At 45.2% G+C, this 12,067-nt stretch overlaps 2 protein-coding genes and 1 pseudogene across 3 annotated transcripts in view; 2 read left to right on the top strand and 1 right to left on the bottom strand.

The window, feature by feature from the left end:
* The window catches only part of LOC133243529 (melanoma-associated antigen B2-like), a 203,290-nt gene extending 192,237 nt beyond the window's left edge, over positions 1-11,053 (top strand). The window contains exon 3 of the transcript XR_009735104.1: positions 10,704-11,053. The gene's annotated coding sequence lies outside the window, so the exon portion shown is untranslated. The remainder of the gene's footprint in view (positions 1-10,703) is intronic.
* Positions 316-1,524, bottom strand: LOC133242662 (ubiquitin-conjugating enzyme E2 D3-like; annotated as a pseudogene).
* On the top strand, positions 6,787-11,053 carry LOC133243530 (melanoma-associated antigen B2-like). 2 transcript variants are annotated; one of them, XM_061410510.1, is made up of 3 exons: positions 6,787-6,945; positions 8,553-8,609; positions 9,266-11,053. In XM_061410510.1, the coding sequence occupies exon 3, from the start codon at positions 9,327-9,329 to the stop codon at positions 10,578-10,580; it is 1,254 nt and encodes a 417-aa protein (XP_061266494.1). In that variant the 5' UTR covers positions 6,787-6,945; positions 8,553-8,609; positions 9,266-9,326; the 3' UTR covers positions 10,581-11,053. The 2 variants fall into 2 exon arrangements, with proteins under 2 accessions (XP_061266494.1, XP_061266495.1); XM_061410511.1 differs by lacking the exon at positions 8,553-8,609.
* Positions 11,054-12,067: the final 1,014 nt, after the last annotated feature.

The following is a 12,067-nucleotide window of genomic DNA, read 5'->3' as shown; positions in this document are numbered from 1 at the left end:
CTCTGTATCTGTGAGTCTGCTTCATCTCCCTAGTCTGTTTTATTTTTTAATTCTCCATATAAATGGTATTATACAGCATTTGTCTTCCTCTCTCTCACATATTTCAGTTAACATAATGCCTTCCAATCAATCCATGTTCTTGAAAATGGCAAAAGTTCATTCTTTTTTATGACTGAGTAATATTCCATTGTGTGTGTGTGGATCTTTTCAAATTAGTGGGTTTTTTTTTTTTTTCATTTGTAGCAGTAATTTAAAGTAAGTTGAGCGCCAAAGAACTGATGCTTTTGAACTGTGCTGTTGGAGAAGACTCTTGAGAGTCCCTTGTACTACAAGGAGATCCAACCAGTCCATTCTGAAGGAGATCAGCCCTGGGATTTCTTTGGAAGGAGTGATGCTAAAGCAGAAACTCCAATACTTTGGCCACCTCATGTAAAGAGTTGATTCATTGGAAAAGACTCTCATGCTGTGAGGGATTGGGAGCAGGAGGAGAAGGGGAGGACAGAGGATGAGATGGCTGGATGGCATCACCGACTCGATGGATGTGAGTTTGAGTGAACTGCGGGAGTTGGTGATGGAGAGGGAGGCCTGGCGTGTGCAATTCATGGGGTCACAAAGAGTTGGACACGACTGAGCGACTAAACTGAACTGAAACTTTATTCCAGCTTTAATGCAGATTATTCTGACTTTAAGGTAGCATCACATGGCATACTTCTGAGTACATTCCTGAAAAATTCTTTTGTACTTATTTCTGTTTTATAGATCTATGCAACCTCTGGCACTGTGGAGGCTATCATCTGGGTTCAGATCACATAGCAGTGAACAAATGGATATCAGAACTTTAGAAATCATTAAAGCAAGAGACCACAGTGATCTTAGAGTAGTGAACTGAGTGTTGCCATTAGTGTTCATGTCTGGATGATAAATTCTGTTGCAAATGCACCCTTAGGTAGTGTGAAGGGGTAGTTTTTAGGGAAATGAATTGTCAGAGAGAATACACTGCCTCAATATGGGCTGCCGTTCTTTTTCATAGTTGTGGTTTGCCAATGAAATGTATCATCCCCAACTGGACCTGTAGAATATTGTGCTGGAGGGTCCCTGCCCACCTCACTAAGTTCCTTATTAATCCATTTCAGCGCCACAGTCTGTGCTTTTTGTCTGACTCCTCACTGTCTCAGTGTGGGCTCAAAGGTCCAGCCAAAACTCCTGATTATCTGGTGGCTGGGAAGGACTATCTCTTCATCTCACACTGGCTCTGCCAGACAAACGTGCCTTCTTAATAAACAGGGAGGTTGGACCTGGGTGGGGTCACTGGCAGAGAGTAGATGAGGCTGGAGGGGAAGGGGAAACAAGCAGTGGAAACCCTTAGACTCAGACAAGCATCGAGTACCTGATGGAGACCATCCAAATTAGTGGGTTCTTTTTTTTTTTTTTTTTTCCTTTCAGATATACACCCGGGAGTGGGTTTTCTGGGTCATGTGTTAGTTCTGGTTTTAGATTTTGAGGACCCTCCTTACTGTTATCCATGGTGGCTGCACCAATTGACATTCCCACCAACAGTGTACAGATCGTGTCCACATGCTCATCAACATTTACTTCTGTTCTTTTTGGATGATAGCCCTTCTGATAGGTATAAGATAATACCTCATTGTGGTTTAAATTTGCATTCATATGATGATTAACGATGTTGAACATCTTTTCATGTGCCTCTTAGCCAGCTGTATGTCTTCTTTAGAAAAATGTGTATTTAAGTCTTCTGCCCATCTTTTTCTTGATTTTTTAAAAACTGTTATATCAACTATTTATATATTTTGGATATTAACCCCTTATTGGTTATATCATTGGCAAGTATTTTCTCCCATATGGGAGGTTGGCTTTTCATATTGTTGATGGTTTCCTTTGCTGTGCAAAAGCTTTTAACTTTAATTTGCTTTTATTTCCCTAGCTTTAGGAGACAGATCCAAAAAACTATTGCTATGATTTATGTCAAAGAATGTTCTGCTCATATTATCTTCTAAGAGTTTTATGGTTTCCACTCTTATAGCTAGGTCTTTAATCCCTTTTCAGTTTACTTTTGTATATAGTGTTAGAGAATATACTGATCTCATTCTTTGAGAGCTACATGTCAAAGAATGAGATTAGAGCATAAATACAATTTGGTAATGTCAGAAAATTAAATGTGCTTTTACATTTGAGCCAGTAATTCAGTGTTTTCAGAAATTAATTCTGAAGAGACATCCACAACCATATGAAAATACGTAAATGCCTATGCACATGTTAATTGAGGGAACATGATATATCCACAGAGTGGAGTACTACGAAGCTATAAAAAGGAATGAGTACAATTTTGTAAACTAATATGGAGTGCTTCCATGATAGATATAGATATATAAAACAATGTGGGAGTCTGGGGCTAATGTCGATGATACCAAGTACAGTGCCTTCCCATTCTTGTATGAAAAGGCTTTGAGAGCTGAAGAAGAGAGAGCCAGAGCCAGAGCTGCAGCCAGGGCTCCTATGGTGCCAAGGCCAGTGCACTTTCCAGAGCATGTCCAAATTTCCTCCCACCCCTAGTGAAGTCTGAGCAGATACTTCACATTGCATTTCAAGAAAGCAGGCAATCTTTACATTAGCGGAGGGCCACGGTGGGGCTCATGGAAATTCAGCATATAACGTATTTGTGTTCCTATACAATATGCACAAATTGGAGGTTTTTCTTTTCTCTGTTTTTAAATGTTGTTCCCTTTAATTAAAGATGTGTTTAGCTTCAGAGTCCAAGTATACTAATGGCAGAGCTCCCACATGTACTGCAGATTATCAAGTCGAAAAATAAGAAATTTCATATTACATAGCACAGACTAAAATTCTTGAATCATTTCTTGTCATTCGGAACAAGATAACATGATATTGGAATATGGTTTTTCTTTTGTGAAAATGGAAATTTTTCCACAGTGAAGTCTGTGAGATTATCAGATACAGAAAAAAATCTTAAGAGGTATTCACTTCTTCATTTGTTTTATTTGTTTTAGTCTTTCTTTGTAATATTGAACTTTATTTACCTGGATTGGCTTCACTTATTTAAGAATGTGGGAGAAGTGAAATCCCAGTAAATTGCTTTCTTGCACATTTGCACTGTAATTGTTCAAATATCAATTTAGCATCTGCTCTTTGGAAGGCTTCTGGGTGGTTTTGGGGATGCTAAGAAAAATAAACTCAACCCCTTCTTATAGAATTCTAGAGTCTAAGAGCAGCATTCATCTAAAGGAGCTGGTGAACTGAGATCTAGGGGCCCAATAAAAATGAGGTGTAAGGAGGTGAGGGGATTGAGGGCTTCCTCATGAGGAGTCTAGTGTAAATACACTGAGGCAAGGCACTTGGAGACTTTAGGACAATAAAAGTCTGGCAGTGGAAGGTAGTTTTAAGTTAGGCTACAGGGCGAGCCCACCAGGGAGGCTGTGGAAACACTGAATAGGGGTCAGACCCTCAGATGGCGGGTCTCAAAGTTGAGAGACTTAAGCCTGAAATGGAAAACCACCCTGAAAAATTGCTATGGAATTATGGGGCTTCCAAGGTGGTTCAGTGGTAAAGAACCCACCCACCAATGCAGGAGACATGGGTTCAATCCCTGGGTCAGGAAGCTGCCCCTGGAAGAGGAAATGGCTACCCAATCCAGTATTTTTGCCTGGAGAATCCCATGGACAGAGCAATCTGTTCAGTCCATGGGGTAGAAAAGGGTCAGACACAACCGAGTGATTAAAGAGCAACAGGAGTAGACCAGAGAGAAATCCCCCCTGGGGAGGGGATGGAATGTGCCCTGTGCTCCTGTCCCAGTGCCCGTGAACACAGTGCACAACCTAGATGTTTCATGCATATCATCTCCAAGGAGATTCTGTGAAATAAAAGTAGTAGTAGAATGAACCCGGAAACTCAGAAGCCAGTGAGCTGACACTCTTTGCTGTGAGTCGTGGAAACAGAGCTCATTTTATTGAAAGGGCATTCCATTCAGCGTTTTTGGCTACGTTGATAATTCCACCGAAGTCTGTGAGGTGAGTCTATTTTAAGTGATGGTGAAATTGATGAAGATGGGGGCTTATATTATTTAGTTACTTATTTATTTGGCTATGCTTGGTCTTATCTTTGGCATGCATGATCCTTGATCTTCCTTGCAGCCTGAGAGTTCTTTAGTTGCAGCATGAGAAATGTTTCAGTTGTGGCATATAGGATCTTTAGTTGTGGCTTGTGAACTGTTAGTTGCGGTGAAGCTGTTATGTCTGTGGGACCTAGTCCTCTGATCAGCAGTGGAACCCGGGCCTCCTGCATTGGGAGTGCAGAGTCTTAACCCCTGGACCACTAAGGAAGTCTCTAGGAGTTGTTCAGATGAAAGAGCAGCCGGGAAGGAAGACAGAATTAGTCTCAGAATCAAATTTAGATTCTTTGAATTTCTTTCAGTTAAAAAAGTACCCCCACACTCAAAATACGATCTAGTAATGGAAATGAAAGATTCTTTCTAAACAGCATTTTGGACTGATTTGGTGTTTCATGTCCAAGAATGCCACAGATTCTCTGACATCTCCTGGATTTACAAGATTCCTCAGGGTCGGTGGTATCCTCCAGGATGAAACTAATCATAATCATAGTAAAAACAGATATTGTGTAAAGTCCAGTGTGGTCCAGGTCGTGTGCCAGGTGCTTTAGCTACATGCCACTAGCCCTACAAAAGCCACTTCACCGGAGGCTCCCCGAGTTTGGGGATGGACCCAAGTCCACACAACTGATAACAGACAGAGCTGGGACTAGAGCGCTGGTCTGAATTTGTCCACAGCATGTACCCTTCCACTTGTCCTGGCCTGAGGTGCTCATGAGTCAGTTAATTCACTGTTTTCTAGCACTCCAACATGTATCTTGAGTGACAGAAAGGACTCTGTGACGAAAACACTGGGATGGAATACATAGCCAAGGCAATACAAACACCAAAATAATTAAGAGGTGTGAATAAAGGAGAGAAGGAGATAATGCTCAGTTATCAAATGATCAACTGCATGCGGAAATTCAGACACCCTCAAGTGATCGAGGGCTTACAAGATTATCTGGCGCTATCCGTCTATGTAGAAAGTAAACATTTTATTTGTTTTAATTAAAAATAGTTATTTCTATTTTTTGACTTCTCTGGGTCTTAGTTGTGACACTTGGAATCTTTGTTGCCACATGCAGGCTCTTTAGTTGTGGAATGTGAGATTTTAGTTGTGGCAGAACTCTTAGTTGTTGAATGTGAGATTTTTAGTTGTGGCATGTGGGATCAAGTTACCTGACGAGGGATCAAACCTAGGACCCCTGCATTGGGAGCGCATAACCACTGGACCAACAGGGAGGTGCCGAGAGTAAATATTTTAAAACTACCCTAAATCTGGTGACTCAGATGGTACCGAATGCGCCTGCAATGTGGGAAACCTGGGTTTGATCTCTGGGTTGGGCACAATCGCTGGTGGAGGGCATATAACACACTTCAGTATTCTTGCCTGGAGAATCTGCATGGACATGGGAGCCTGGCGAGCTACAGTACATGGGGTCACAAAGAGTGGAACATGACAGCGATTAAGCACACACCCTAAATCTGGCTGAAGAGCAGGAATATATCACCTCTATCTCTTTGACATCATAACATCTGTCCTGAGCTCCTTAATTTCTGCTGCATTTTCCTAATCTTACATCACTTTTGGGACTGAGACCCATTTTCTCCAAGATTTGCTAGAGGGTAACTGCTCACTGTTTGTAGGAATATGCATTCCCCAGGAAGACTTTAATCGAGGGACAGAAGCTGATATGGGAACCTCCATGAAGGAGGAATAAGGAGACAATCACCCCTGAATATAGTGGTCACCCAAAGACTAAGAAGAGGAATCTTAGCTCAGTAGAAGGAGCAGTCCCAGGCTGTGGTAGATGTAGTGAGGATGCTAAGCAAGAGGAATCAGAAGGACTCAAGTTGCATCCCCACTGTCTATTCTCAGAGGCCCCGATGGACTAGGATCATATGAGGATCATCCTGATTTCCAACTTGGAATTCTCAGGAGACTAGGACCTTGATGTAAGACAAGAAGCTTCATAAGACAGAGAGTGGAGTTACAGGATTCCTCATATGTCAATGTGAGGACCTGAAAGTGTACTCACAGTAGCACACCCTATAAAAGGATGCCCTGGAAAATCACTGATGCTGTGGTCCCTAGGAAGCTTGGGCACAGATGTCTGGTTGATTTCAGTCTAGAAAGTTTTAGCGAGGTGAGACCTCTGTCTAATACAATCGGCTGCAGTTTCGCAGAGTGAGGGACCTGAATCCAAGGAGGACCTCACATGCAATGCTGAGTCTTAGCGGGGACCCCTGCAGACGGAGCCAAACAGAATTCTGTAAATTCTTAGCCCTGAGAAGCCCACAGGAGCTACATCTGAGTGGTCCGCTCATTCAACCTGTGTGATCTTAGGGAGGGCTGAGTCTCCTCTAGCCAGATCAGAACCCAGATCTGCAGAATGGGGTGTCTTGAACATAACTGGACATAAGGTGAAGACCATTAGTGCTAGTGAGAGGATCTCTCCCCCAACGAAGGAGGCTCACAGAGTGGCAACCCACCTGACAAGCAGAGATGCTCAGGGCAGAGCTGGCCTCCCACCACTAGGCACTTGGGAAGGCAGCGGCTTTGTCTGGGAGCTGGAAGACTCGGGTTCATAGGAGGCGGCATCCTGGGCTTTGATACAGTGCACAAGGAAGACCCAAGGACGGATGAATATTGAGCTACTGGGGTTCCCGTAGCACGCTGTCCCTGCCGTTATCCCTGAGAGACCCCACGTAGGACCTTACGCAGCCCCCCTCCACTTCCGCTTTGAAAGTCAACGGATTGACTGGTAGCCGCGGTGATTGTTTGGCGGAGACTTAGTGTCCAGGACTCATCCAGAACCAAGGTGAGGACCTGAATGGAGCTGAAGGGACTTTCCCAACCCTCCTAGTAATAAAAGTCACCCATCCACATCCCACCCCTGTGATATGGCTCTTATGAGTCTCTCGGAGCTATCGGCTGAATGTGGTCTAGAGTGTCTCAGGCTACGGTGTTGGTCTGTGGGGGTAGGCCCGGATTCTACCCCTGGAGGAGCTCTAGGACCTAGATGAGGGCCCTGAGGGCTGATGAGCAGACTTCGACACCGCCAAGGGGGCCACACTGAGCGGCCCCCCTATACTGGGCTCTAGGATGCCCTGGGTAGAGCTGGCCAATTGTGGTGCCCCCTGGTGTCCACTGGAGGTGGTTTTGGGGAAGTGAGAGCCTTGCTGTAATGGAATAAACCCAGTTCAACAAAGGGACCTAGTCCCCAACAATATTAATGGCTGTGACACTGCGTCAGGATGGGGGCTCCTCCCATAAGAAATGGAGTCACAGAAAGCGCCAGTCCTATTTTGAGGACTGGGAGAATCGGGCGTTTTGACATGACATTTCCCAGATCATCTCAGGGAAGTGAGAGACCAGGTCAAAGTGGGGAGCGTCAGGTTGGGAAGGGAGAGTTTCAGGTTCCCTTGTGGGATGGTGAGAACCTCTGGGGCTGTGGGGATGTTCCACACCACATCATTCAGACCACATCCTCCCTGTCATCATCCCCTTGAGACCTCAAGAATACATGGCAGTTCCCACTGCGGGCTAAAGGGGAAAAGCAACACCCCTCAGACCACTCCGCCCTGGTCCGAGGGGTGTGGTCAGAGAAATTTTTCTCTGGTCAGAGAAATTTTACACCCTGTCATAAGTCAAATGTAGACCTTTGTTGCTTCTGTGTACTGGCTATTGTAAAGAGTGCTGCAACGAACATTGGAGTACAAGTGTTTTTTAAGTTACTGTTTCCTCAGGGAATATGCCCAGTAATGGGATTGTTGGCTGATGTGGTAATTCTAGTCCTAATTTTTTATGCAGAGTGAATTAAGTCAGAAAGAGGAAAGCCAATATTGTATTTTAACACATATACATGGATTTCAGAAAGATGGTACTGATGAACCTATTTGCAGGGCAGCAGTGGAGATGCAGACATAGAGAACACACTCGTGGACACAGTGGGGGAAAGAGAGGGAGGGACAGACTGAGAGAGTAACATTGAAAACATACACATTACCATATGTGAAATAGATAACCGGTGGGAATTAGTCGTATGACACAGAGAGCTCAAACCCAATGCTCTGTAATAGCTTAGGGGAGTGGGATGGGGTGGGAGGTGCGAGGGAGTTTCAAGAGGGAGGGGACATAAGCTATACCTATGGTTCATTCTTATTGATGTGTGGCTGAAACAAACACAATACTGTAAAGTGATCATCCTCTAATCAATAGTAAATACATTTAATTTTAAAAAAACATAGAGAAGAAAAGAGAAGCAAAAAAATACTATAGGCCTTGAATTGGGATCTGTGTGGGACCACAGGGACATCAACCTGCCTGTAACAGCACCTGTTCTTAGAAGACTGTGTTTGATAAGATAAGGTCATCTTAACTTCCTCCTGTTGGGACACAGAGTGATTGGCTTTTACTATCACCCAGGCATCAATTCAGGAGAAAGTGGAGCTTCTCTGCCAGGAGCCTAGTTGAGGAACCTGAGTGAGTACTCAATGCATTTATCCCAACCCTTGGATTTCAGCCCAGGAAATCTCAGGGAAGGACTGTCAGGTTGAGCATCTACTTCACTGCTTTATAGCAAGTGTAGGGGAGGGGAAATGTCTAGTCTGAAGGTGCAGCCACCAGTCAGCAAATGGAGAATGGTGCCCAGTGTTTTAAGGAGCCAAGGTAAGGACCTTGAATGATGATCCCAGTGAACTCGGGATGGAAAAAACCCTACTGAGCTCTCAGCACTGGGTATCCCCTTGGAGGGAGGTGGACTGAGGCATCCTTTCACTTGCTTCTGGATCATGTGGAGGTCTAAAGTGTCTGTATCAGAGTATCAGAGAGAAGGGTGCACAGGGTCTGCCAGGACTTGACATGGTAATACTAAAGATGAGCTGAGAGGACCCCACTGCTGGGACCTGCTGTCACCTCAGTAAATCCAAAGCAGGGCTGAGAGGATGCAGAGGAAATGTCTAAGGCCTCTGTTCTTCCTCTGTGGGATTATGTGGGGACAGGCTGAGCAGGAAAACAGGAGGCTTGTGGGTTCCTAGGGCAGTGTCCTCAAGGACACCTGCAGAGGTGGCCTTTGACTAGGCCAAGGTAGAATCTCCCTGTTTTAAGGTGCTCATGTCACCTCATTCTCCATCCTCCAGGTGCCCCAATCTCCTGTCTACTGGCCCAGAATCCTGCCTGTAGTCCCTGACCACAGCCATCATGCCCCGTGGGCAGAAGAGTAAGGTCCGTGCTCGTGAGAAATATCACCAGGCCCGGTCTGACATCCAGGTTCTTCATGATCAGGCCACCACATCTCGGGGAGAAGAGACCACCTCCTCCTCCCTTCCTGACTCGGAGAGTGCTCCCTCAAGCTTGTCTGCTGCTGGCACCCCCAAGGGGCCTCCGGGAGCCCAAGGCACCACCAGTGCTGCTGCAGATGCTATACCCAAAAGATCTGGTGGTGGTGGCACAGCACGCTCGAGATCTGGTGTAGGTGCCAGGGGCCAAGTTCAGGAAGGTGAAAATTCCTCCCAGGCCTCTGCTGCTGCTGCGAGCTCTCACAGAGATCTTCTGACCAAGAAGGCACAGATGTTGGTGCAGCACATGCTGTATAAGTATAAGATGAGGGAGCTCATTAAGAGGTCTGAAATGCTGAAGGCAATCGGTAGAAGGTACATGAAGCAATTCCCAGAGATCCTCAGCAGGGCCTCTGAGCACATGGAGATTGTGTTTGGCCTGGTGCTGAAGGAAGTCAGACCCAACAGTCACTGCTATACCCTGGTGAGCAACCTAGATTTCAGCGACAGTGAGTCTATGAGAGGTGACTTGGGGCTGCCTAAGAATGGTCTTCTAATGCCTCTGCTGAGTTTCATCTACCTGAATGGCCCCCGTATCTCTGAGGAGCACATCTGGAAGTTCCTGAATATTCTGGGCATCTATGATGGAAGAAGGCACTTCATCTTTGGAGACACCAGGAAGCTCATCACAGAAGATCTGGTGCAGGAAGAGTACCTGGAGTACCGCCAGGTGCCTGGCAGCAATCCCCCTCGCTATGAGTTCCTCTGGGGTCCTAAAGCGCTTACAGAAACCAACAAGAATAAAGTCATGGAGTTTTTGGCCAAGGTCAATGATACAGTCCCTGATGCCTGCCTGGCGCAGTATGAGGAATCTTTCAGACAGGAAGTAGAGAGCACCGGGGCCAGAGCTGCAGCCAGGGTTGGCACTTCTGCCTCGGGCATGGCTGGCACTTCTGCCTCGGGCATGGCTGGCACTTCTGCCTCGGGCATGGCTGGCATGTCTGCCTGGGTTACTGCAGGCATGTCTGCCTCGGTCTGGGATGGCCCTTCTGCTGCAGCCCAGGCTGAGTATCTTGCCTCAGCCAGGCCTGGCATTTCTGCTGCAGCCAGTGCTGGCCCTTCTGCCTCGGCCAGTGCCCACGCTAGGGCCGTATCCAGCCACTCATTTCGCCCCTAGTGTCGTCTGAAGGCCGTTCTTCACTTTGTGGTCAGAAAAGCCTGTCAACCTGTGTTCCTGTGATTTCTCCACCCCCCCCCCTCGTTTTCAGTTCTTTGTTTTTTCAACAGAAAGTTTATTTAGGTTCATGATAGAAGTATTTGAGTAAAATGGGTCCCACACACCTTGCTGTTTGTGAAATTTATGAGTAACAATTTTGTTTTTTGAAATGCATATTGGAAATCCTCATATCACTTTTGTGATCCCGGATGAGAATAACATCACTTTAGGATAAGAATATCCTTAGAAATGTGAAAGACACCACACTAATAGAAGCTCAGAACATAGATACATAGAGAGATAGCCAAAAGTTCTTCAATTTTTGGTTTGCTTTACTCTCTGTTTAGTCTCCCTTTTTGTAAATATAAAAGATATATGCTTGGATCTGCTTATGGTTTTCAAGATTGTTTGAAAATATAAATTAAAGCAAATGATTTATTTGTGGCTCTTGTTTTACACAAACATTAATTGAGCATCTGCTTTTAAGAAGTCTTTCATGCCTGTACTGGCGATGTTTAGTCAAAGAAACTCCCAGTTTCTGCCCATTCAATTATAGTTTCCAGGGAAGCTGTCATTCTATGGAAGAGGCTGAGAGACTCTCTACTTCAAGAAGAACAAAAAAGAAGCAGGGTAAAGAGTGGGTGGAGAGAATGTATTAATTTGGTTTCATTGCTAAGCAGAATTTTGGCTGATTGGGGAGGTTGGGTCATTTTTTTTTTTTTTTCTTTTGGTTAGAACGCTGCATAGTTTCTGACATCTGATAGATGCAAAAAAAGAAAAGAAACCCAGCTGATGTAACATCTGAGGTCAAGATCATCGTAATAACTGCAATTGCCCCTAATTTCTCAATAGAGACAGGTGCTGTGACAGATGCTTTCCATAAATACCTGACAAGGCAGGGTTTATCAAACTCACTTCACAGTGGAGAGCCCAAGGCTCATAGAGTTAGAGTTTGGTTTTGTGCCAAAATACTTAAGGCTGGTAAATGACAGAGCTAGGACTAGACTGCTCTAAACTACTGTAGCGTACATACTGTTCTTCTCCCCCCACTCTGAGACATACCCTTGTCTTGTCTTTTAAACAAGTACTTTTAACATTTGATATTTCATTTCCCTTGTGGCTCAGCTGGTAAAGAATCCTCCTGCAATGTGGGAGACCTGGGTTTGATCCCTGGGTTGGGAAGATCCCCTGGAGAAGGGAAAAGCTACCCACTCCAGTATTCTGGCCTGGAGAATTCCATGGAATCCATGGACTGTACAGTCCATGGGGTCACAGAGTCAGATGTGACTTCACTTTCACATGGTAATTCTCTCTTTTGGACTTCCCTGATGGCCCAGGGAAGTCCAGATGGTAAAAGCCTCTGCCAGCAATGCAGGAGACCCTATTTAGATCCCTGGATTGGGAAGATCCCCTGGAGAAGGAAATGGCAACCCACTCCAGTACTCTTG

Source organism: Bos javanicus, chromosome X, assembly GCF_032452875.1.
Source record: "Bos javanicus breed banteng chromosome X, ARS-OSU_banteng_1.0, whole genome shotgun sequence".
NCBI classification, from domain to species: domain Eukaryota; kingdom Metazoa; phylum Chordata; class Mammalia; order Artiodactyla; family Bovidae; genus Bos; species Bos javanicus.
Note: the sequence above shows the minus strand (reverse complement) of the source record. Positions and strands in the feature narration are given on the sequence as shown.

Coding starts and splice junctions, on each gene's coding strand:
- LOC133243530 (XM_061410511.1), top strand. CDS start 9,327: ATGCCCCGTGGGCAGAAGAGTAAGGTCCGTGCTCGTGAGAAATATCAC.